We start from the raw sequence: 25638 nt of genomic DNA on the forward strand, positions 1-25638 counted from the left end.
AAGAACTGTTAACTGCCGGATGAACGAGAAAAGCCTGCAAGACTAGCCTCTGTGAGCAATCTTGCATAAATATCTGTGTGATAATTCAATATCCAGCGTGGTATTAGCCCGAGAAGTAGCTGTTTTACAACAGACGTTTACCACACCCTACTGTAGAGGTAGTTTCAAAATAGTTATTTCCTTATGGAATAAGAATTACTTTTGCGAAGGTAAGGGGTATTAGTAATGATAAAGTAAAATTGTAACCAATATTGTATTTTCACTTTGAAAGTTCGAGAATGAATGGCTGAGGCCACAGGAGTTTGCTTGCGAACTGTAAGAGAAATCAAATCAGACATGAAAAAAATAGAAAATGTTGAAAATATTTTTCACTCCAAACTGAAAGAAATGTGTCAAAACTTTCAAAATTGTCATGGATGATGCTGATTCAGAAATTTCACGTAGATGCATAATACATTTCTATAACAAGACGAAACGAGTTCCTACGCCTAGGAAAATTCATAATATTATCACGATATATAAAGGTAACAAGGAGTCTTTGCCAAAAGAAATTCATAAACTTGTAGATTGTCTGTCTATCTGTGGTGCCAACATCAATAGTTGTATTTGTCAAATTGAATTGCTCTATAGCTGTTGCAATAATCAGTACGTCGGCATCGTTATTACCCTGTTTAACCAATATATTTTCGCCAACATTTATGCATATAATGACGATTACAACTTTTACAACTTTTTGACTGGTCGTATCTCAGAAACGGTGGCTCTAAGATTAAAAGTATCCATACATTTTTGTAGAGAATTTTATGATCTACAATTTTTATCTGGAGTTGTTTTATGATAAAACTTACCGTTTTCCTGAAAATCGCGGAAAACCAATTTTTTTCAAGATTTTTGACCTTTGACCTCGAATAATTTTTTTTCCAGGCATCGCAATCATTCGGAATTTTAAAATCTTATTTTTAACTATGTTTTGAACAATTACACGCGTTTGCAGCTTGTTGTAAATGTCTAGATTGACCGGATTAGTTATCAATACTTGCCGAATTTATTCAAGCCAATTTTTTTTCCCCAATTGTACTTGCTGATAAAAGTTGGTAGTGTACAATTACTAACTCTCTTTATCGTTGGTGCATCTCAGAAACAGCTAGATTTGAGAAGTTGTACTTGAATGTGTTATGGATTTTCATCAAAATTATTGGCAAATTTCATCATGCTCATTATTTTTGAAAATTTTGGAGAATCAGCTGCTATTTCGAAGAAGTTGAAGTTAAGGAGTATTTTTTTAGATGAAATACTGTCACACATTCCAGAAAATTTCTTAAAAATCGACTGTTACTCAAAATATCGATTTACTTGTGGTTCGCACACTACATTCTTTATTTTTGATTGCTTTTGAAAAAAAGTAGTGAAGCGTAAGAACATTTTTTCAATTCAGCAAAACATTTTTATGTTTATCGATAATTTTTTTGTACTTACATTGCCGACAAAAGCATGTTATTAATTTCATAAATATTTATTTCATTTCATCACAATATTTTTCTGTTTCACTTTTTCTCGTAGACATAGAAGAAAAGGTGTAAACATTTTTTATTTCGAAATATTTATTTTCCTATACGTATTTATCTCTCCTCGATACACTCAGACACGGTTTGATCTCTGTTGGAGTATTGGTAACAATATTTCTCTTGAACGAAGGTTTCATACATGCAGCGCGTTGAAATCAATCGAGTCCCAGACACTTTTCTCTTCGGGTCGGATGTTTCCTGCACTGATGAGGGATAATATCTCGAAAACTGGTCTGTCGGATATAATTCAATATCCGGCGCGGTATTAGCTGACATTTTACTTCGAAATATTGATTTTCATTCATAAGATCGTTTCATTCAGTAGGAAATTGTTATTTTCTCGTCAAACGTTGCTTGAAAGAAAAATTACTCACGACTCATCGATTTGATACACTTTGTTCACTTCGCTATCAGAATGTTGTAATCTGCATGTAATTATAGATAATTACACGCCTTCTGACCTCCTGCGCTAGCTCTTTTTGGATATGTTTCCTAAATAAACAACAAATTACGCGATAACATCGCCGAAGAGATTCCCACAATGTTGCTCATGAAAAATGAAGGTGATTTGAAATATGTAATGCGTTTCATTCGCGAAATCTTCAAGGATTTAGAAATATCTTCAGGTGTGTTACAGGATATACGCTTAATGAGCAATGAATCTCCAAAAATCTTAAGTGGTTTGACGGTAACGATGTATGCATCCAACAACACTAAAACACGATTTCGAAAGTACTATTTGACAATTGGATGTTCCGCGAATGATCTTCTTTTCATCAAATTTGTTGAAAATGGGAGCAAAGTACTGAACGTTTTTTTGTCCCACTTTGGTTAATGGACAGTAGGGATTGTGTTTCACGTTTTAGCAATTTACTGGCTGGTTTCTTCAGGTAGGTCTCAAAAACACTTGAAATGTTGACAGTGCCATACGGTAACTGCACTCTGAGTCAGGAAAACGATTACAAACTCTCCACAGAAGGTCGAGAAGATAATGTGAATGACGACGCTCGCCCTAGACGACCTCCAGCACATCAACAACCGATGGAAATGTTGAGGAAAACCCTCGCATGTGCACCGCTCAGTCAATCAATCAATCAATCATTTATTTCCCATAATTGACAACATACATTGTATAGGGATAGTCACAGATACTACACAACTATAAAATTTACAAACTAATGAGTGTATATTACAAATAAGTAAATTACGTACACAAAAATTCGGTCACAGTATAAAAAACTTTGTCCAATAATAATATTTTGAGTTCTTTTTTCAAATTCTATTTCCCTAGTACAATTTCTTACTGACCTTGGCCCAATACAGTTTGGCGAAGAACTGGTAATATTCAATCTGGCTAAAGGTATAGGCAAGTGGTTCTTTTGTCTTGTATTGATGTTGTGTGTGTTATAATTCTTTGGGATTCCTTTCCTGTTTCTAAAGACAATTAAACATATCTCAAAAATAAATAATCCAGTCAGAGGTAAAATGTTCAGTTTTTTGAAAAGATCTCTGCAAGCACCTTATAATCCGGTTAACCTAGACATTGGAAGGTACATAAATTTAAAACAAGCTGCAAACGCATGTAATTATTCAAAACATAGTTAAAAATAAGATTTCAAAATTACGAATGATTGCGATGCCTGGAAAAAAATTAATTCGAGGTCAAAGGTCAAAAATCTCGAAAAAAATTGGTTTTTCGCGATTTTCATGAAAACGGTGAGTTTTATCATAAAATAATTTCAGATAAAAATTGTAGATCATAGAATTCTCTACAAAAATTGTATCAATACTTTTTTCTCTAAGGGCCACTGTTTCTGAGATACGACGAGTCAAAAAGTTGTAAAAGTTGTAATCGTCATTATATGCACACGTTTCCACGCCACCTATGAGGTAGTGTAGGTAGCGAGTTTTTTTTAAAGTGGTTTCTTCAGTAGGCCTATTCCTAGGCCTATGTCTATTGTGATTCTGTCAAATTGAAAACTTCCATAATAAAATATATTAGGAAGGGTTGGAAATTATAAAAGCGATTGAAATTAAAAAAATGTAAAAATTTATTCATCTGAATCATAGCCTTCAAATACTTCTTCTTCTTGGTTTTCTTCTTCTTCTTGATCTTCTTCTTCTTCTTGATGTTCATCCTGAGTGTAGGTAAACTGCGTCAAGAGTGATGTCTCTCATGTTTCCTCGTTGGTATCAAATGAATCCTCCACTATTGGTGATTCAGCATTAGAACATGACTGCCTTGACAATGTGTACATGCCAGAGAACACAACAGTCCAACTTTTTTATAACCACATTTAGCGCTGCATCCTTTTTTACAGTTGCAAAAAATTGTGTTCAGCAGTTTTTCCGGCGCAGGTGGGAGTAAAATCTGAATAGGTTCTAATGCATTGTCGACCAACTTCCAACCCCAGTCTTTTGGGTCTAGCCACACTTGAACTTAGTAATATACCCGGAAAAGATGTTGATGAGCAGCAACTGAGGTTGGAGGAAGACAAGCTAATTGCACCTGTTTCTTATTTTTGTGTTTTTTACGAAACATGCATATCGATACTTATCTAAGCAGGTGTTTTTTTTCGGAGCTTTGTACATAGAAAGAAGAAACTGAATCCTGTTGGTGATAATTTCTCGCTGAGTCGAATATATATATATATATATATATATATATATATATATATATATATATGTATATATATATATATATATATATATATATATATATATATATATATATATATATATATATATATATATATATATACGAATATGAAAGTTATTGAGTGTCTTGATATAGAAACAGAAGTTAGTATCAGACATAGCACTCAAGAAAGTGGCAAACCATAGACACGTGTTTCGGGCTTTTGGCCCATCATTAGTATGGTGCAGCCAAATGTAAGGATGGGCAACACTTGGTTACCAAAAGATAGAAATACAAATGCACGGAGCCACCAGCAGGAGCCAACCGCACCATACTGATGTTGGGATAAAAGCCCGAAACACGTGTCAAAGGTTTCCCACTTTCTTGAGTGCTATGTCCGATATTAACTTCTGTTTCTATATCAAGACACTCAATAACTTTCATATTCGTATAATTTCCTGGACCCGGATGTCACGCAGGTAGCTATAGCTGCCTCCATGGTGATTTTGATAGTTTTCTTGTAAACACAAGATCTATCAACTGAAACCACAAATGTGCGGTTGGCTCCTGCTGGTGGCTCCGTGCATTTGTATTTCTATCTTTTGGTATATATATATATATATATATATATATATATATATATATATATATATATATATATATATATATATATATATATATATATATATATATATATATATATATATATATACCGCGGACACGTGTTTCTGGCTTCTGTTATTGACTCCGTGCGTCTATGTTGTTTCCTGCTTTCGGCAAACAAGTGTTGCCCATCTTTACACTTGGCTGCACCGCGCTGATGAGGCCAATAGCCAGAAACACGTGTCCGCGGTTTGCCCCCCTTTTTGGAGTGTTATGTCCACTATTTGTTGCATTATATTTTTTTTTCAACTAGTTGAATGATCCCTATAAGCAGAATTAGTAATTATTGTAAGAGCTTTTTTCTGCAATATATCGAAACTAGTTATATTTCTCAACTGACGCAATAAAAAAAGAGTTTTAGATAATTTTTTACTCAATTGGTAAATATGACAGGTCCAAGTGAGACTACTATCGACAACTACCCCAAGTAATGTAACGCTGTTTGCACTTGATGTAGCGGCAGAGCTTGCTGAAAACTGTAACTGTTGCATTTTGTTTGTATTCAATTTGAGTCGATTTGTCACGAACTTTCTGTTCCTTATTGACTTCCTTTGATATTCTACATAGTTCAATAGAATTTTTGTCAGAGTGAGTAAACGTACTGTCATCGGTAAACAAAACAGATTTATGTGCATGCATGAAGTTACTAATGTCATTCACGTAAATTATGAATAGAAGTGGTCCTAATACTGATCCTTGGGGAACACTATGTTTAACGAGTTTTAAACTCGGAGCACTGTTCCGAACCACAAAAATTCACAGACCCCAGCAACTTTTGATGCGTTATAAAGCTCAGATCAGACTTTCTTTGGAGTATTGTTTCCATGTATGGAGCTCTACCCCCAAACATTCCCTGAAGCTGCCATCTTGCCTGATGGGAGACGCTAACATCAGGTGCAACCTTGATAGCCTGGAACATCCAAGAAAGGTTTAAGATTTGTCTTTCTTCTATAGATACTTTCACAGAAAGTGTTCAAGTGACTTGTCACATTTGATTCCACCGAGAGCGGTACATATCAGAAATACGCTTGTGTTTTTCCTTGAAAAAATACGCTGCTTGCGAGAAGCAACACGAAAGAAACATCTGGTATTTTGGAAAACAATTCATGGCTTTTACATTACGATAATGCACCTCCATGCTCCATGCACCATAATTGCTTGTTAGTAATTTTTTAACCAAAAACCACACCATAATCATGCTTCAGTCACCGTATTCACCAGATCTGCTTCCGCGACTATTTTCAGAACTGCTTCGAGGATTGGAAAAAGCGCTGGCAAAAGTGTATAATATCTGAGAGGAACTACTTTAAAGGCGATAGAATAGAAATTGATGGAGAAAAAAGAGATTTCGTGTATGTGTGAGTTCCCTCTGAAATACTGTCCATGCCAATGTTGGACACGAAAGCGTAAAATTAGTATGGCATTCGCCTGCAAATAAAGGTCCAAAGGTTTAAAACAATATTTATTTACGTTCTACAGTTGATCAAAGGGGGAACCATTGTTTATTTTGGAAAAAAATGATTTGAATTCTTTGTCGATTCCATAGATGATAGGGATTATACCCATGCTTATTTACAAAGATCTGAGTGTCTCAACTTCCGTACAATTCACAAGGGTTGATGTACTGAATTTGTGAAAGAACAAAATTAGGCAGTATCTCAGATAAACTATGTCACTCGAAAATTGTTGCACAATACATACTAAAAACTCGCTGAAAAATGTACTGGATGAATATCAATTTAATTTCCCATGTGCATCATTATGCCATTATATAATGATGGATATTATATAAATTACGTACACTTTGTTCCGATGTTATGTTTGATGAAGGGGATTATAAAAGTGTGAAATTGCTCAATTAACGTCGAGAAAATCTCAGGCTCCACTTAATACAATTAACGATTTCCAACGGAACAATCATTTGTTATCCTTATTGGGCAAATGTCATTATCACCGCTGTACACTATCATCTGATTAACCATTCGTATAATACGCTAATATTTTGCAAAATTATAGCGTGTGTTTCAAGTAATAGAAATGTTCATTTTATGAGAGTTACTGAAAATGTTCATTAGGTTGTTTCAAATTTTTTTCATGTTTTATAGCACAAGTGTATCATATCTGAGGGGGACTACTTTAAAGGAAACGAGATAAAACTTGATGTATGAATAAAAATTTTTTGAGAAAATAGAAAACTCGTCTTACAGTGGACTGAAGTGTATTTTTTTTCAATCAGATGCCACATAATTTACAGTACCAATATGGAAGAAGCGAATGAAGAATTATTTTTTCATTATTTATATCATCAATGTTAATCAATGTTAGCCTAATACGTCTTTCCAGTATTTCATTCCATAAATCTACATATTTTTCTTTCAGATCAAGTTCTGAATTTCACTAAAGCCAATCCTTATTTTCAAACCTCAGCTAGTTTGAGTAATCATTCAAAAAAGTATTACGTAGCAAAATATCCGATATGTATTTGATTCAGAACAATTTCCTATCTTTCATTGATTACTATTCGATTCGTAAACGCAAAATTTGCAAAAATTCACAGATTTATCTCAAAAAGCAGCTATATATATACGTGGGATTCCATGAATATCTTTACTTATTGGCCATTGAGGAAAGTGGTCAACATGTGGTCAAGTGTCATATTGGGCTTATTTGGTGAGTTTCGATCTTCCTTCAGTATTTAACAGCTATCAAACTTTGTTCTATTGATTTTTGGAAATAAATTTTTTATCGGGGATGAAAAAAACTGAAATACATTAATAGGAAAATTTATTTAATAAAGAGATAGGATAATATGGGACGATATTTTTTTACATGGATTCTCGTTATGACTGGACCAATTTAACGAGTCGTCTGGTTGAATTTCCAGAAGATTTACAGAACTTCCATTTCGTTATAAGTGGAGACAATATAATTGTATCTCATTTCATTCGGTATAGCAGCTTGAAAATTGAACTTAGGTATTCATTGATTTCATATAATGAAAATAATAATGTTTATTTTCAAAAATAGAAAAAATACAGAAAGAAAGAAGGTTATCCAACTTTGAAAATAGACATGAGACATCACTGAAGCTTTAAAGCTTGTGCGTGATATAGATGATAATATGTATACAGGCTGATTCACGGTGGATGGCACATTAGACGTTTCTGGTGAACCAGACAACGGATCACTTTGAAAATTTAATGGAGGGCATATTCAGACATTCTCAGCCAACTAAAATATTTTCGACAATGCGGTGTTGCCGCTTCTATTAGAAAGCAGTAGCAACTTTGATTTTTCAAATGGAACACTCTGTGTATAATATTATTTTTGGAATCTCCAACAATTGCCCGACAACTTTTCTTGATATTTCCCTATACCTATCTGTTGCCGTTTTCGAAATAAAAATTAATTTCAATTTTTTCTTCGAAAATCATGACTTCTAAAAATGCCGATATCTTTTAGTTGAGAAGTACTATGATATCGAAATTTGGTTTGGAGTTAGGTGATACTTGGACACTTCCCACACGTCAGCCTAATCTCCGTTACTTCAATACAGGGTGGTAAAAAAATACAGTTTTTTCGTTTGCTTGAAAAAGTTGCTGAAATTTGATTATTTTAAATGGAACACCCTGTATATTATTAAAAATTCGGAAAGCTGCTGAAATTTGCTTTCTTTCTATGTATCATACCTATACCTAACTAGTCAAGTTTCGGACTTATGAACATTTATTTGTGAAAATGTCCCTTCAGAATGGTATTTCCATTCGGTATTTGGTAAGCAGGCCATGATTACTATTTGACAGTAGCGTTGTGACATTCTCCTAATAATATCGACATTTTCGTCACTTCAGAAGTATAGTATAGGATACAACAGTAATACATATAATTATCATTAATATTAGAACAACAATTATATATTGTGCTAACTGAGTAGAACTTTGTCTTTTGTTATTTCAGCAACTAGCTCTGTAATTTATCTAAATATTTGAATGTAACTACAGCTGGGAAACAATAAAGTCGATTATTATTATCATTATTATTAAAACAGTCTAGCATTAACGAAGAATGAATTTCACTACTTTGGACTACCATTGTCTACTATATATAATGATTTGAAATCCCTGAAACAATTAAAAAAGAATAATTGAAAATGAATAGCCGAAAACAACAATTATATTAAGCAAAATAAACATGAAATGAAATAATAGTGAAATAAACTACAAGTAAAAATATAACAATTGAATAAATACAAATAAAGGAATGAAAAAAGAAAATAATAAAAAGTGTAGAGATTACAAGTCACGTTAGTTCACGACGTTTCGATTGTTAGTATCTACAATCGTCTTCGGGTGATGACTGTACTGATTCCTCCGAGAGATGACTATTTATAGGTCGTTGAAATACTTTCACTTAACCCTGCTTTCCATTTTCCGCTTCACTGGTTTCGTAGGAGATGACCGTTTTGGCGGGAGTTGGCCATTTTTCGCTTGATGATGGGTTTCCATATGTTGCGTATTTCCGCGCTGGCCTGGCTGAATAATACTCCGAAACAGTTCTGTAGGTGATCACTGTATTGATTTCAATGTCTGTCATAGTATCAGCCATGAAAATAATCACTTTTCGACAAGAATTTGCCAGATCTTACCGTGTAGGGACATTGTGAGAGATACATTTGGTAACTTGCTCTGGGATTCTGTTGAAGATTTTAAGACACGAGAAATATATCAAAATTGTTCATTTTAGACTTGTTTTCTTTCCAGTGGGCCTAGCCCTAGCTTCAAACACCCCAGGATGGAAAGATAATACCGAATACGTCTATAAAGTACGCGGTCGCACTCTAACAGCTATCGAAGAAATCTCCAAACATCACTCTGGTATCTTCCTGAAAGCCACCATTAGAATTCAAACAAGACCCGATGGAAAAATTCAAGGAGTCATCTCCGAACCGGAATACAGCCAGATCCACTCGCAGTTGCCCGAGTGCTGGAAAACTCACATCCCCGACTCAGAACTCACCTGGAAACCCCTGGAATTCAGCGGTAAACCTTTCCAGGCCGAGCTGAAGTATGGAGTTATCACCGACCTAATCGTCAGTGAAGACGTTCCTAACTGGGAAGCCAACATCCTCAAGGGTATCATGAGCCAGTTCCAACTGAACACCAAAAAAGCCATCTCCAAATCTTCCCAGTCCAAAAACCGGTTCGAACCAACGGTATTCAGTGTGATGGAAGACACAATCACTGGCAACAGTGACACCTTGTACGAGGTCAAAATTAAACCTAGGTTCATGTTCGAGTCGAGACCTTGGGAAATCCGCATGCTACAGAAGGACGGAGACATTATAGAAATCGTGAAGGACAAGGACTTCAACAATAGCATTGAACTACCCTCGTACTTCTACGGTTTCGCTAGGTTAGACAACTCGAACCCAGCCACCAACCAGATGGGAGAATTCTTCATTAGGCACTCCATCAGTCGTGCTGTTCTCACAGGAAACCCAGACAGATACATGCTCCATAATTCCTACACCGTCAACGAAATCATGGTCAACCCCACTTTGAACGACAATAAAAAAGCTTTTGTAGTAAGTGTGATGAACGTCACCCTGGAGGAAGTTAAATCTCACTTCGAAATTCTTGACGAAGTGGCCGACCCTGTACGTCTCGGCAATTTGGTGTACGCTTACGAAAAACCATTCACACAGTCAGAAGTCCGTGAGAAACGGCCATACAATCTGTTCTCCGATGAACCAGAGTATAGCACTAAAGTTAGGGCACCGACGAGAAGGCTCATCCGTTCCATCTACGAGGACAGCCAGGATTTCTCAGAAGAATCCTACAAACAAGACGAACCCTCCATGAGGCAGCCACCTGAGAGTCCTTTCTTGCCATTCACTACGGGATTCAAAGGAAAGTCGATCAAATACAGGATTGACATCGTCTACAGTGTGCAGGAGTTAGCAAGACAAATTGCCAGGGAAATGGAAGATGTGAAAAAGATGATTGAAAAGAGCTCTACCAGCAAATTCGTCACACTGGCTTCCCTCATTCGTATCATGAACGAAGATGAACTCAAGAAAACTGTTAACGCTTTGTACACCAACGTTGAAGAAGGACTGAAACGTGATACCTGGGTTGTCTTCCTCCATGCCGTAGCAGAAGCAGGAACCGCACCAGCGTTCCTTACTATCCAGAGCTTAATTAAATCTGATAAAATCCAAGGAAGCCAAGCAAGTCATGTTGTGAGCACCATGGGCAAGTCCATTCGTACGCCATCTTCTCAGTATATGAAGGCCTACTTCGAGCTGATTAAGAGCCCAAAAGTTCGGGACCAATCACCATTGAACGCTACAGCAATCTTGAGTTACACCGATTTGGTACGCAAAGTCTACTTCGATGAGACCTACTACAGAAAGCAGTTCCCGCAGAAGAGCTTTGTTGGTTTCCACAATAAAGAAGGTATCCGTTACATCAGGGAGACCGTGATTCCTTATCTAACCAAGCAGTTGCACGAATCCATCGAAAAAGCCGATACCGAGAAGATTCACACTTACATCCGCGCTCTTGGAAACGTAGCAGATCTGAAAATCTTAGAAGCTTTCAAAGACTACCTGGAAGGCAAGAAGCAGGCTTCTCAGTTCCAAAGGCTTTTGATGGTGGTGGCTTTGGACGAGCTGGTGAAACTTCATCCTAAAGAAATTTCCCAAGTCCTTTTCTCGATCTACTCGAATTTGGGGGAGACCAAGGAACTGCGAACCGCTGCAGCTTACCTGATCATTAATCGAGATATCACGGTAGAGGCTCTCGAACATATGGCGGCTTATACAAGGATTGATACCAACGATTATGTGAATGCGGCTGTCAAAGCATCAATCTTGAGAGCGGCTGAACTGAAAGATCCAGAATTCCATAATCTGTAAGTTGATTTTTTCATTATTTCACTATATATATATATATATATATATATATATATATATATATATATATATATATATATATATATATATATATATATATATATATATATATATATATATATATATATATATATATATATATATATATATTGGGCATCGTCAGTACCGGGCAGGCGGTCCTCGATTGAAGACAAAATGAGAAATACCAAGAAAGTACTTGATAAAAATAGCTGCGTAAACGCAAGTGAAACATTTCAGGTTAGCTTCCCAAATTTCTGCTACCGCAGTTGTCGGTTGATTGGTCAAACCACCAACACTGACATAAAAACTTGGCAAGTTGACTTGGCTCTTAAATTGAAATCAATATGGAAATTCATTTTTTGATTTTCATGGAATTAATTTCCAGCAGCTTGACTGCATTAACCTTTCTAGATTTTATATATATATATATATATATATATATATATATATATATATATATATATATATATATATATATATATATATATATATATATATGTGTGTGGATGAAGTTATTTCAGATGCTCTGCCGGTATTAAAGGGAGTGCCACAAGGATCAATCCTTGGGCCCTTGCTTTTTAGCTTGTCTATTTGTGACTTTTATCTGTCCGTGAAAAAATGCAATATACATCACTATGTAGACGACTCGCCTGGCGAGTCTACATCTGCTCTGTCGCATATTAATAACGATCTCCAAGTCATCTTTGACATTCCTACTGCCCATAAGCTCAAGCTCAATTATGACAAATCCGCAATAATGATGTTCGGAGCTAAGAAGAACAGAGAGCCCACCAACTCTAACTTTGAAGTTCGCATCGAAAACGATATACTTCCCTCCGTGGACGAGATAAAAAATTTAGGATTGTGGTTTGATCTGGCTGACTAAACATGTCAGCTATCTGAACCAATCTTCTTATAACGTTCTCAGACAGCTTTTTCCTAATCGTGATTTGCTCAACACAAACTTAAAACTTAGACTATGCGAGTCTCTAATTATGTCAAAAATTTCCTATGAACCTGCTTTAAAACAATCCGATGCTTTCCGACTACAGCGGATTCAGAATAGCTGTCTACGTTTCTCGTTTGGTATTCGAAAATATGACCATATATCCCCAGCAATGCAAGAATCAGGATGATTAAATGTTGAGAAACATAGAACGCTACACCTTCTTACCAACACACATAAAGTTTTGATAACTCGACAACCTGATTACTGCTGAAGCTGAAGAAGCTTAAAACATTCTCTACGATTAACAGCTTTACTACAAGGAACAGTTCAGTTCTAGCCATCCCCAAACACAAATCTTCCATCTTCACCTTCTGCTTCTCGTATAATGCACCCAAATATTATAATCAACTACCCTGCGAATTTCGATCATACACCATCGTAAACTTTAAAAAAAGACTGAAGACTTATTTATCTCATTAGCCTCTTGTCCGTTCCCGACCTTGGCATTTCTAAAATGAATTTTCTGAATTAAAGCAATAACTAAAATTTTTTGATATTGTTAACTCGACTTGTGTTCATATTATTTATTTATAGTTTCTCCCAGGTTGAGTTGAAAAACAGCCTTGGCTGATACTTCGCCTATTCACCATATACTGGAAGTTTTTTTCTTTGTTTTTGGTAATTGTTCCTGTATACTGTTTTATTTTATTATTGTCCATTCCATTTGTATTTTTATGTATAGCCTTTTCTTTCGTTGTTTTTATATTTCATGTTTTCCTACTGTTCCACCAAATCAAACCCCCCCGAAATTGTTTTCTGGTTACAGAGCATTGCTTTCAGTTTCAGATACACAGAATGATGAAGAAAATTGATCAATTAGGTCAACGCAATTGGCATTTTGAATTGCACTGGTCAATTGTTGAGGCATTAAAATTTGAATGGCTAGTCTTACTCGTACTTCTACGTCCTCGCGGGTTATTGGCTCCAAATCAAAAAGTCTAGAGGAGTTGAGTTGGGTGATCTTACAGGCCTCCTGACAAAATCATGTGTTCCAATCCATTATTCAACAACGGAGTATCATTGTGTAATAATGTGTTTCATTTGAAAATCGAAGGTTGATGTTGAAAACATCTCTCATTTTCAAGAACAAAACACAAGCACTACAAGAAAATCCTTAAAACGCCCTCAGAGCGGTGCCTCTGCGAAAGTAGTAATTCATATTGGATTTGAATCGCTGCAGATTGAATCCATTTGGAAAAACGTTCCCAGGAAGTTTATTTCACATAAACGTAGTTCTCCAGATGAAAGAGTTCTTGAAAAGTGAAGTTCGAGGTATACTGAGTTGACCCTCAAAACGATGAGCAGTCACGGTCCGTCGAGTATTTCCGATGTACCGCTCTTGGTGGAATCAAATGTGCCAAGTTACTTGAACACTTCCCGTGAAAGTATCTATAGAAGAGAGACAACTCCCCAATCTTTCTAGACTCTCAAGGTTGCACGTCATGTTTGCGTCTTCAATCAGGCGAATGGCCCTTTTCTGGATAGAATTTAGCAATTTCAGGTTGTGTTTGTGGGCAGAGCTCCATACATGAGATCACTACTCCAGAGAAGGTCTAATCTGAGCTTTATAAATCATCAAAAGTTGCTGAGGTGTGTACAGTTTTCTGGTTCTGAACAGTGTTCCAAGCAGCCTTTGCAATTCCAGCGACATGATTGTGCCAAGACATATTTCAACCCCCAACAAACTTATCGAAGCAGAAAGCGGAATTGTCTTCCCTGATATTATTATATCCGGTTCGGTGACATTTATCTTCTTGGAGAAAACCGATGCTTGGGTTTTTGTAGCACTGAATTGAACCTGGTTACTTACACTCCAATTCGAAATCACTTCTAGATTCTCATTAAGATATGCAACCTCCTGCTGCCGAGGAAAATGTGCCTCCGTAGCTGATGTCCTGGAATCCAAATGGAATGACGTGACAAGTGTGCTGTCGTCAGCAAAGCAATATATTGGATCCTTGGTTTTTTCCAATAAGTCGTTCATATACAATAAAAAGAGGGTTGGAGACAATATGGATCCCTGGGGAACACCAGCGTTGGTGGTGCAAGTATTCGAGAGATATCCATCGACGGCTACTTGCTGGGAACGTTTTCCCCAAATTTTCTATTGTTGATCAAGCATCTTACAGTAAACTTGTTTTCATTTCTATCGATATATTTTTCTTCAATATTTCAAGTATATATTTTTTCCAGTCGCAAAGCTGCCATTGCCGCTAAACCTCTTCTCACAAAAAAAACCTACGGTATGCAGTTCGGAGCCGATTATCTGGAAACCCACTTCATAGAAAAACTCAATATAAAATACAAAAACCTGCTGAGGACCTTCGGTAGTGAAGACAGCTTTTTCCCGAAGGGTTTCGAATATGGTTTGCATTCAAAATCGGGAGAGCTCAAATACGATCACGTTCATATTCAGGCCATGCTCACCAGCATCAAACAGCTCATTCGTGTAGGAAGGGAACAGACTTCGAAATACCAAGAAATGAAAAGAAAACAAGAGGAAAGGGCTGAAGAACAACACCAGTATCCTTGGTCCAGTCAGAACATCGCTGGCTTGCTGAATATGAAGCCTGAAGTACGTGAACAACTCGAAGGTGTTGTGTACTCCAAAGAAATGGGATCCGTTTTCAGGATGCTGTCGTTTGACAACAGCACCGTAGAAAAAATTCCAGAACGTAAGTGATTTTATTCATACCTCTGGTTTATCCATTGAACTTCACAAAAATCTTCATACTGTAGATGCAAACATACTGAAGAAGCAAATATTCCGAATCATGTAGCAGTACTGCTGATATTTTCAACGTCACATAACTAACCACTGGTTGAAATTGGTTTTGCTGTCAGCTTTGTGTTTTCTTGCCCTCTACAGGCTTTTCTTCTACAAGGCTATAGTTTCGCCCCCCCCATGCCCCCTCCCGGGTTGAGAGCTCTGAGTTGAAATCTTCCCCACACGGTTACTGTGTGCAGAACATTCCATCACTTCAGCAAGATTGACATCTGACCTTCTTTGATCAAAAGTCAGCCTCCTCTAGGTGCTTTTTCTTTCTGGTCTAATGTATTATTTTATCTTGTCTTTCCTAACTGAATTTTTGCATGGGGTCCCCAAAAACTAACCGGAGACTATTGTTTTGAGTATTTCTCGTTGAACCTGAAAAGTAAATGTTTCTTATCTGTTAGAGCCACCTGACAGCGACTCTTGGTGGTGGTCGTTGGTTCTGCTTGGTTGACCTCCTCTGTTTATCTCTCTCTCGGAATCTGGGGTCATCCCTGTCCTACCTGTAGATTTCACATCAAGTTGACCCGATGCTATGACCAGTTTCACGTTGGACCTATTTCTTTTTGCAATAGAAATCCAATTCCAAAATGATCTCCATGATCGCTGTCAAAAGTTTGTGTAATGAATCACTTGCAGCTCAGCTGCTAGTGATTCACTCTTTCACAAATAGTGATTTTTTCACAGCTGAAAGTATACAGGGGTGCGCAAAAGTCCGGAATACAATTAATATCCTTTTAACCAGTATTTTAGGAAAAAAACGCTGAAACACGCAGTTGATTTCACGTTGTACGCATTTTTTGGCAATTAAATGAATTTTTTTTTTCAACCCCTTAGCTGAAACCCTCCCCAACTTTTTTTTTTAATGCAAACCTATGTCGTGTATGGGCTCATTGAAAAGCTCGTAAAAATGGATTCTGACCATACCCTTTATTTTTTTTGTGGTTACAACGAAATGGGAAAAAACTCTTTTGAAAAGTTACAAATACCTAACTTAGTGCTATCTACGGGTGAATTAACGTAACAGATGCTGAAATTGGCCTCCGCACTCTACTTGGCAGGCTCCTAGGCGATGGTAAAACCCGTCTACGGAATTCCAAATGGCCTCAGCCGGTATGTTATGTGATTCCACTCTAATTCTGCTTTTTAGACCTTCAATATTAGCCGGCCTTTTTTGAAAAACCTTGCTTTTCATATATCCGCAATAAAAATAATCTAATGTCGTTAAGTCTGGGGATCTTGGCGGTCATTCAATTGTACCACGTCGTCCAATCCAGCGTCCTGCAAATATGACATCGAGATATTCTCTGACATTAATACCAAAATGTGGGGGAGTGCCGCCCTGTTGGAACCAAAGTGTTTCATTGGGGATATCTGGATCTGCTTCATTGGGAAACAAAACAGCTAAAGCAGGGACTAATTCAAAGCGTAAAAAGTCTAAGTAGCGTGCAGCTGTTAGGTTTCCCTCAAAAAAGTATGTCCCTAATATTCTGTTGTTGATGATGCCTGCCCATACATTTACTTTCTGAGAACGCTGCGTACGAGCTTCGCATATCCAGTGTGGGTTTTCCTGACTCCAGAATCGATAGTTGTGCCTGTTAACTACTCCATGTAAATAAAAAGTAGCTTCGTCTGAAAAGAGTACGTTGAGTGGAAACCCGTTATTCTCGTTACATTGCCTCATTATTTCCTCACAAAATTGCAAACGCCTGTCATACAAGACATACCTTATATGGGTGGTATTTTTCTGTTTTCAAAAAACTCCCAATCGTACGTCTAGAGGCAGGATTGTTTTGGGCTAATGAACCCGTTGACAAATGTGGATCTTTCTGCAGAGATACGGCAATGTCCAATTTTTGATCTTCGCCTAAAAGATGTGGCCGGCCACTTCTGGGCAAGTCCTTCACTGTACCATGTTCTTCAAATTTGTATAAGATCTTACTCACAGTAGCCTGGGAAATGTGATTTTCCGGATATTTCGCATTAAATAAAGTACACACCTCACTTTGATTCCGCATTCTATCCCCACATCCCAACAATATCAAGACTTCGATACGCTGCCTCTCTGACAATACCATTTTTGTTTAGCAAATTGAAAAAGAACACTTTGAAGGTACCCAATTAATAAACTGAACATACATACAATTTCAATTTCACCCAGAAATGCCACAATTTTAAAACTGAGTCAAGACATAGTTTTTGTCAGGGCATTCATTTTGGTACAAAAAATGCAACAACCTTTTTGTCTTTTTGAGGTACACTGGTCAACAATTGCTTGGGATGGAACTAATTTTATGTGTAAGTTTTTGGTGAAAAAATAAAATCCACAGAATGTTGATGCTACATTATGTTATCAGTTTTACACATAAATCAATAAACTTTGTTGTGGTGCCTGGCCCTGTTGATCTGTTCTTAAAATTTGTAAACTTTTAGAAAGTAGGTACTGGTGATCCTTACCAATTGTTGAACAATGTACATCATTACCACTTATTTGTTTTTTGTAACGTTAATTTACCCGCAGATAGCACTAAGTAGGGTATTTCTAACTTTTTTGGTTTTAAAAGAGTTTTTTCTCATTTCGTGGCAATCGCATGAGTAAAAAAAATAAAGGGTGTGGTCAGATTCCATTTTTTACGAGCTTTTCAATGAGCAAATACACGACATAGGTTTGCATTTGAAAAAAAAGTTGGGGAGGGTTGCAGCTAAGGGGTTGAAAAAAAAAATTTCATTTCATTGCCAAAAAATGCGTACCTTGTGAAGTCAACTGACGTGTTTCAGCGTTTTTTTCCTAAAATACTGGTTAAAAAGATATTAATTTTATTCTGAACTTTTGCGCACCCCTGTATAATGACCTGTATCGAATTTTGGAATCAATTCTGGAATAAATCGAGAAAGAGGACTGATCTATAAAGTTTCAAATTTCATCTATCTACTTCATTCTCGAACACATGAGAACTTCCAAACAAAACAACAAATTCACACATGTTTCCAGCAACCGAAGTAATCTTCAATGAACCCCCTCACCATCATTATTGTTCTCTATTTCAGTGATCCGAAAGGTCGAAGAAGAGCTGGAAAAGGGAAAAAAATTCAACTACCTCCGACTCACCAACAGAGGAGACATGGCACTATCCTTCCCCACAGAAATGGGTCTCCCCTTCCATTTCACTTACGATGTCCCCACGATCATCCAATCCAAAGGCAAAGTACAAGCCGAAGCGTCTCCCAAATTCTCGAAGGAAGGCAAGATAAACCTCCCGGACAACGTGAATATCAATTTCGATATTTACTTCGCATACACGTCTAAGGTCCAAGGTATAATTTCGTTCACCACTCCCTTCGATCACCAGCAATACTCTTCAGGATTTGAAAAACACTGGCAGGTACACTTCCTACTGAAGTCCCGAATAGATATCGACGTGAAGAATCGGAAGGCGGAAATTAACATAGAAGAGGTGTTGCCACGAAGACAGATACAAATGTTCCACTACAGTGTCTTGCCATACACCTGCAAGAACGACATCATGAATTTCGATCACTCGCAGGCTAACACCCACATCTTAGTACCACCAAGACTCAACAGGTTCGACGAGATCCAACTGAAAAAGCAAACTGGATATGCTATCAGGTGGATGATGGACCATGAAATTCAAAATGTTGATAGCATAAATCTTGGAAAGCTTCTCGTAAAGGAAGGTCCCTTCATCGCCCTTCTGGGTCTGTGGGATGACGCCAATGTTCAGTACGGCAGACGAAACGTCACCTACTATCCAGAAGAATCGACCACTGAGAGGTTGCAGATCAAGCTGGGATACAAACAGCAGTACTTCGAAAAACTAGAACACTTCCGTAACATGAACAAAGACAACATGATCGAAGAGGTTAGTGCTGGCATCAACAACGTCAAAGTCGACTCTGTGAACATATCATTCCATTTCCACGGCGAAAAGAACATCAAGTATGATATCAGTGGTGCTTTTGCCAAGAGCAACGTCCATCCCCAGTCGCGTCTGGCGGTTAGTTACACCAGGTCTGGAGATAGCGAGGAGGCGAAGCCTTACGAAGCCAGGTTAAAAGCTGAAAGCCTTATTCCCAACACAGGAGCAATCGACTTGAACGATGCTTTGGAGACCGACCCAGCAATAGTTTCCAACCTGAAGCTGAGTTTCGGAGCACCAGATGAGGAGGTTTCCAAAATCGAAACTGAATTTTACTTCCGTAGATCTGAGGAACGAAAACACTACTTGAAACAGCTTTCCATGTACAGGCGATGCAAAGACGAAATGAGAGACGGAAACAAACAACTACCTACATGCGTCAATATGACCATGGAGGCCAACCTCCTCGATCACGTTAAGGTTCATGTGAACCACCAGAATTTGCCGCGAAGCATGACCAAAGTCTTTGAAACTATCTTCAGCTATATTAAAGTCAGGTCTTTGTTGACTAAGAGTGAATTTGAACCTGTTGAGAAGCATTCGTCCCCCAAGCAGCTGATCATGGAAGCACGGTTCCACCCGGACTTGCGATTTGTCAATATTAGTGTGGAGTCTAAGAACGAAAGGTCTCTCATTCCCGACCTCCCTGTAGGATATATGACTAGACGTGTATTCGTAGCGCATCCAGTATTCCATTTGAAGAATAGAGTCATGAGTGGATTACTTGCATTGAAGACGTTCAGACGTAAGTAAATATTTAGAGTTAAAATTCTGATTGAGAAATGTTTCTCTATCTGAGAGAAAGTCCTTTGCAAGAATATGCAACCATTAACTGAACTAATGAATATTTTGTCATAGTTTTTAAACTATATTCAAAGAAAAGAAATGGTATTTTCAAATCCAGGAATTTCCTCAACTATTGAGGTTCACAGGCTCTTGTCCATCTTTTTCTAGATTACCACTATTAATATCACGTTGAAAATCATCAATCAACATTATAAAGAAATTCAAGGTATCTTTCAAACACTTAAAGCTTCTACTACCCATTCAGTGGAGAACCCAAAAAATGTCTGTGCAATGAAAACCTAAGCTGCAGACATTGCAGCAAAGAGGAAAAGACAGCTTGTATTTTATGGAATATGAGTATCTAGAGTTCAAATTCCAAGCAATTTTAGGACAAAGGCTCTGTACAAATACATAGGAGAAAAAAGTGTTGAACCCAAAAAAACCGAAGAAACTGCTCTGTACAAATACAGAGGAGAAAAAAGTGTTGAACCCAAGAAAACCCAAGAAACTGTTTTTTGATTTTTTTTTATTAGAATGGGTATGTCAGATAGCTTCCAAACGACAAAAAACAGCTCACAAAATAAAAATCTTTGAATAACCAATGTGCATCAGAAACCAATTTGGGGATATCGTGTTATTTTCAATAGTTCTGAACTAAATAGTTCATTTATTGTAATTTTATCACAATTACTGTACTAAAACTTGCTATGTAATATTCTACAAGCTAACCTACCCCACTGGGATCTCAAATTACTAGACTGTCGCTTCCCAATACGTTCCCAAAGAAGCACATCAGAATCCGCCAGAATACGTAGAGGAACCCTACGGGGCAGGCACATGTGCTCTGCTGTTTCATCATTTTTCAAACAAAGGCAACACACACTGTCTTCCGACAGTCTGAGTCTCTACATATGATGGTTCAAATGACAGTGACCTGTTAGATATCGTAGCTCATCCCTACTGTAGCCCAAAAATTGTTTGGTATCAAGCTTCGAACGCTAAGCCAATCCTGGAAGATTCTGCCAGAAGTTCATGAATCTTCTTGCCATCCAGGTGTTCAGTGTTTGTTTGGCAAAGCCTAAAGTGATGCCAATGCCAGGTTCTGGTCCGATGAAGCTGCTTGCAGCACCCTCCTTTGCAAAGGAGTCAATAGTCTCATTGCTTTCCAGCTAGAAGGCCTTACTCGAAGTACATAGGATTTATAGGTCTGGCAGCATAGGTTTTTTTTCCTAGCGCTACAGCTGAATACCCCCAACGGTATACTTTTAAGTCAAACTGGACTCCAAACTACTTTCCCAAGTAGCAATAATAGTTCTGCAGAAATTTAACTTGAGAATTAAAATTTTATCGAAATAAGGAAGCCAATACCTGATAATACAATAACTGATCTTGTTTTTTTTCAGCCTTCTGCGCTGTTGATAAAACCTATATTGGCGATCATCTCAATTACACGTATCCTGCTGATATCTCCAAACACTGGACCGTCATGTTCCAATACGTTCCTAGGGAAGCGACTCACAACCCACAAGAATACGTAGAGGAGCAACTTGCATCTGAAATCGAAAACTGTGTTGTCCTGGTCCGCAAAAATCCCGAATCCGAAAATAAAAAGGATGTGAAAGTTGTCATGAGCTTCCCAGAAACTGATTTCAAGCCAGTCGACATCACAATGACACCCAAGCCACAGGTGACCTCGGGACCAAAAGCAACAGTCACAGTGAACGGCGTCGAAATCGAGATCAGTGAAGACAAGAGTCACGATATTGAAGATGGCTTCATCCAGATCTACGCCCTACCCGGAGGAGAAGTCAAAATGGAAGTGAATGGATACTTCTACGTGATTTACGATGGGGAGCGTATCAGAGCAAGTGGAACCAACGGCTATGGGAGAAATGACGTCCGAGGATTGTGCGGTCAGTTCAACGACCAAATCTACGAAAATAAGTTCACTCCACAGAATTGCATTACGCTCGACTCCCAAAAGTTTGTGCTGGGCTATGAAGTTGAAGGTCCCAAAGGTCAGGCTATCAGGAAGTTGTTTGCTAAAGATCCCAAGCAGTGCATCAGAAAAGAAAATCCTGTATACGTAGAGGTTATTCCAGAATCCATCTGGAAGAATGAGTATTCTAGTGAGGAGTCCCAATTCTCGCAGACGAAGTACGTTTACGAAGACGGCAAGATCTGCTTCACGATAAAACCCGTGGTGTCTTGCAGACGGGGACACCAGGCGCAGGGGTACATCACCAAGAGCGTACCAGTTCACTGCGTGGCCAAGAGCAATGTTGCTCAGTTGTGGAAGACGCAAATCGACAAGGGGTCCAGTCCAGACTTCAGCCACAAGGAGGAGAACAAGCGGGTTCAAATGCAGATACCACAGAGTTGTTCCAAGTGATATTATAACATTTAATCTTCATGTAGGTTTACGAGTATCCCGAAAATGTAAAAAATAATGTTTCAAAGGCAATTAATTATAATTATGAATATATTTGGTGTGTTGTTACTCACTTTCCATAATTGGTTGATATAGCTAACACAAACGGGTTCGATGCAGATACCAAGAATCAAAACTAGGGATTCAAACATCTTCATGACTTTAATTTTTCCTTCTCCACATATGGTCTGAAAAGTCCCGGGGCTAAGAAAGAAAACGCGCTTTTTTTTTATTCAAAATGTGCTTTATTTGCCTCTTTTGCCTCAAAATGGGCCTCAGTTTCAGCAATAACCTCTCCTTCAGTATTTTTTGAGGTCTGCGAAGAGCCAGTAGTCGCTGGGAGCCAAATCTGGCAAATACGATGGATGTGGGAGGAATTCGAAGTTCAATTCATGTAGTTTTGCCATGTACAATAAAATGAGGGTTGGAGAGAATATGGATCCCTGAGGAACACCAGCGTTGATGGTAGATAGTTGTAGTTATTTTCTGTTTTATTCTCTTATCAAATGCTTATCAAATTCAAATTGTTTTTATAATAATATACACTTTGAAAACATCAGCGAACAGTACGTAGATTAAAAAATAAGTTCACTTCCTGTCCTAATAAGATACCATTCTTTTTGATAAAAGATTGCATCGGTGTATTGGTCTATTTCTTACTGACACTTTTCAATCTTGCAGTTAAAAATAATAATTTTCCTGAATTATAGAAGATATCACGAGTTTGCCCCATTTTTAAGTCTGGAGATCTATCTGATATTCGGAATTATCCTCTTATCTCAATTCTATCGAACATTGCAAAACTTCTCGGAATTGTCATCTACAATCGCGTACATTCCTCAGTTCGTAATGTCATATCTCCGCAGCAACATGGATTTATGTCAAACAGATCCATCATAACAAATGTATTTGTATTGACTCAAAATGTTAGTGATGTCTTAGATAATCTTGGTCAAGTTGATGTGATATATAATGATTTTGCTAAAGCATTTGATCGACTTGATCACATGATCCTTCTAGAAAAACTCCACAAATTTGGTTTCCATAATTCAGCAGTACTTTTCATTGAATTCTACTTACTTCAAAGCAAAAAGTTTATATCTTATAATGGCTATGATTCTCTTTATGACAATTATTTATCTGGAGTACCTCAGGGGTCGAGTCTCGGACCACTTCTGTTCTTATTATTTATTAATGACCTCAGTTTTTATGCCGATTGTAATAAGTTATATTTTGGAGATTATTTAAAAATATATTTACCTGTCGAAATTATCGAAGACGGTAATACATGGCAACGACAGTTAGAAAATATACAGACTTGGTGTGAAGTAAACAAACTATATCTCAATGCATCCAAATGTAAAGTAGTGTCTTATAGTAGGAAAATGTCGGTCATCGAGTACAATTATCGAGTAGATACCATTTCACTGTCACGAAATAACTCAATTAAAGACCTTGGTGTATATTTTGATCAAAATTCGTCTTTTTCCAACCACATTAGATCGAAACTAAGTGGATCATTGAGAGCTTTGTAGTTCGCAATTGTAGATCCTTTTCAAATATATCTGCTCTATTTACACTTTATGTAGCGTACATAAGGTCAAACTCAGAATATGGCTATGTTCTATGGTCTCAATTCTATAATTGCTATAATACATTGATTGAAAAATTCAACGTCGTTTCCTAAAGTTTATTTACTTCAAATCTTATGGTATCTATCCTCATAGAGGTATTCCATATGAATCTCTTGAATTGCCCAGATGACTTGCTGGAATAATTTTTCTATATAAATTACTGCACAACAATGTGGATGCTATGGAGGTGTTATCTCCTCATAAATTTCTGTGTGCCTCATTTTTGAATTAGAAGTACTGGCCACAGTGGCCAGAACCAATTTGTACCTCAAGTCACATATCTTTAGCATTTGCAATAATTTCAAATTGATGTCAAATTTGTGTGATATCAATTTTGATTCCCTTGAATATATTGTTGACACTGCATCCCAGTATTTCATGGAGAACTTTTAATATTATGGTATAGTTTTATTATTTCATTTTATTATATAATAAATACAACAATAAAAATTAATTGGCGCTCCAGGGCGACTTCATTGATTCCAGTGGCGCATTCGCTTTTTCAGCTGCAGGAAAACCCGGAAAAACCTACAGCACCACATCATCTGAAGATCTTGATCTAACAATGTCCTCTCTCTCATAAAACAAAATGTAGGGTGTCTCCAGAGGCTCCAATAAATTCAATGCATCGCCAGAACACTTCGTGACACGACTATCGTCGAACTTAAACCAGTCCGTTTCTTCTTTGACCAAGGCGTAATAATGACCACATTCAACGCCAGAACCACAGTGAACAATGACTGCATGAATATTATAACAGTGGTCTGCTAGGTTGAAATGTTCATCTATTTCGAACCTTCCAAAGAGTTTCTTGCTTCCGTTAGAGGTTGAGTCTTGTTTGAAAATCATCAGTGTTATTATTAGATTGACTGGTGCCTCAGCTATACTTGTTTCCTTATAACAGTCAGTTAGTTTGGCGCATGTTTGACAATACAGTCGATCATCACCTGTTAAAAATTCCATTTTCAGATGATTTAACAATAAGCTTTGCACGGACTGATAATTAGTCGTATTAGGAAAAGCTAGATGAAGTTCCAGAAATTCACATAAGTTTTCAGTACTTCTTGAACATTTACCACAAAGTAAACAAGTGAGGATTTTTCCAGCAAAAGATTTACAAACACAAGACGAGATGGGTTGTACGGAATCATTCAGTCCAGAGCGGCTGGGAGTTTTGATTTTGCTATTGTTTTGCTCACGAAGAGTGTTCAACAAGAACCCCAAGAATTCGGAACAATCCTTTTGTTGTCCTAACGAGTATCTA

General features: G+C 37.4%; 1 protein-coding gene across 1 annotated transcript; it reads left to right on the forward strand.

Annotated features, from left to right (window-relative positions):
• Positions 1–7376: 7376 nt before the first annotated feature.
• LOC111506909 (vitellogenin) lies at positions 7377–22794 on the forward strand. The gene is made up of 5 exons (XM_023162129.2): positions 7377–7536; positions 9627–11781; positions 15006–15487; positions 18634–20268; positions 21713–22794. The coding sequence occupies exons 1-5, from the start codon at positions 7464–7466 to the stop codon at positions 22699–22701; spliced, it is 5334 nt and encodes a 1777-aa protein (XP_023017897.2). The 5' UTR covers positions 7377–7463; the 3' UTR covers positions 22702–22794.
• Positions 22795–25638: the final 2844 nt, after the last annotated feature.

This window comes from Leptinotarsa decemlineata, unplaced genomic scaffold (assembly GCF_025532065.1).
Source record: "Leptinotarsa decemlineata unplaced genomic scaffold, Ldec_3_MD MMD2_tig00002974_RagTag_RagTag, whole genome shotgun sequence".
NCBI classification, from domain to species: Eukaryota; Metazoa; Arthropoda; class Insecta; order Coleoptera; family Chrysomelidae; genus Leptinotarsa; species Leptinotarsa decemlineata.

Bases quoted from the DNA above. Each gene is read 5' to 3' on its own strand.
- LOC111506909 (XM_023162129.2), top strand. From the start codon at position 7,464: ATGAATATCTTTACTTATTGGCCATTGAGGAAAGTGGTCAACATGTGG. The intron at 7,537-9,626 runs GTGAGTTTCGAT...TTTTCTTTCCAG, and splicing joins TGTCATATTGGGCTTATTTG to TGGGCCTAGCCCTAGCTTCA. The intron at 15,488-18,633 runs GTAAGTGATTTT...TCTCTATTTCAG, and splicing joins CGTAGAAAAAATTCCAGAAC to TGATCCGAAAGGTCGAAGAA.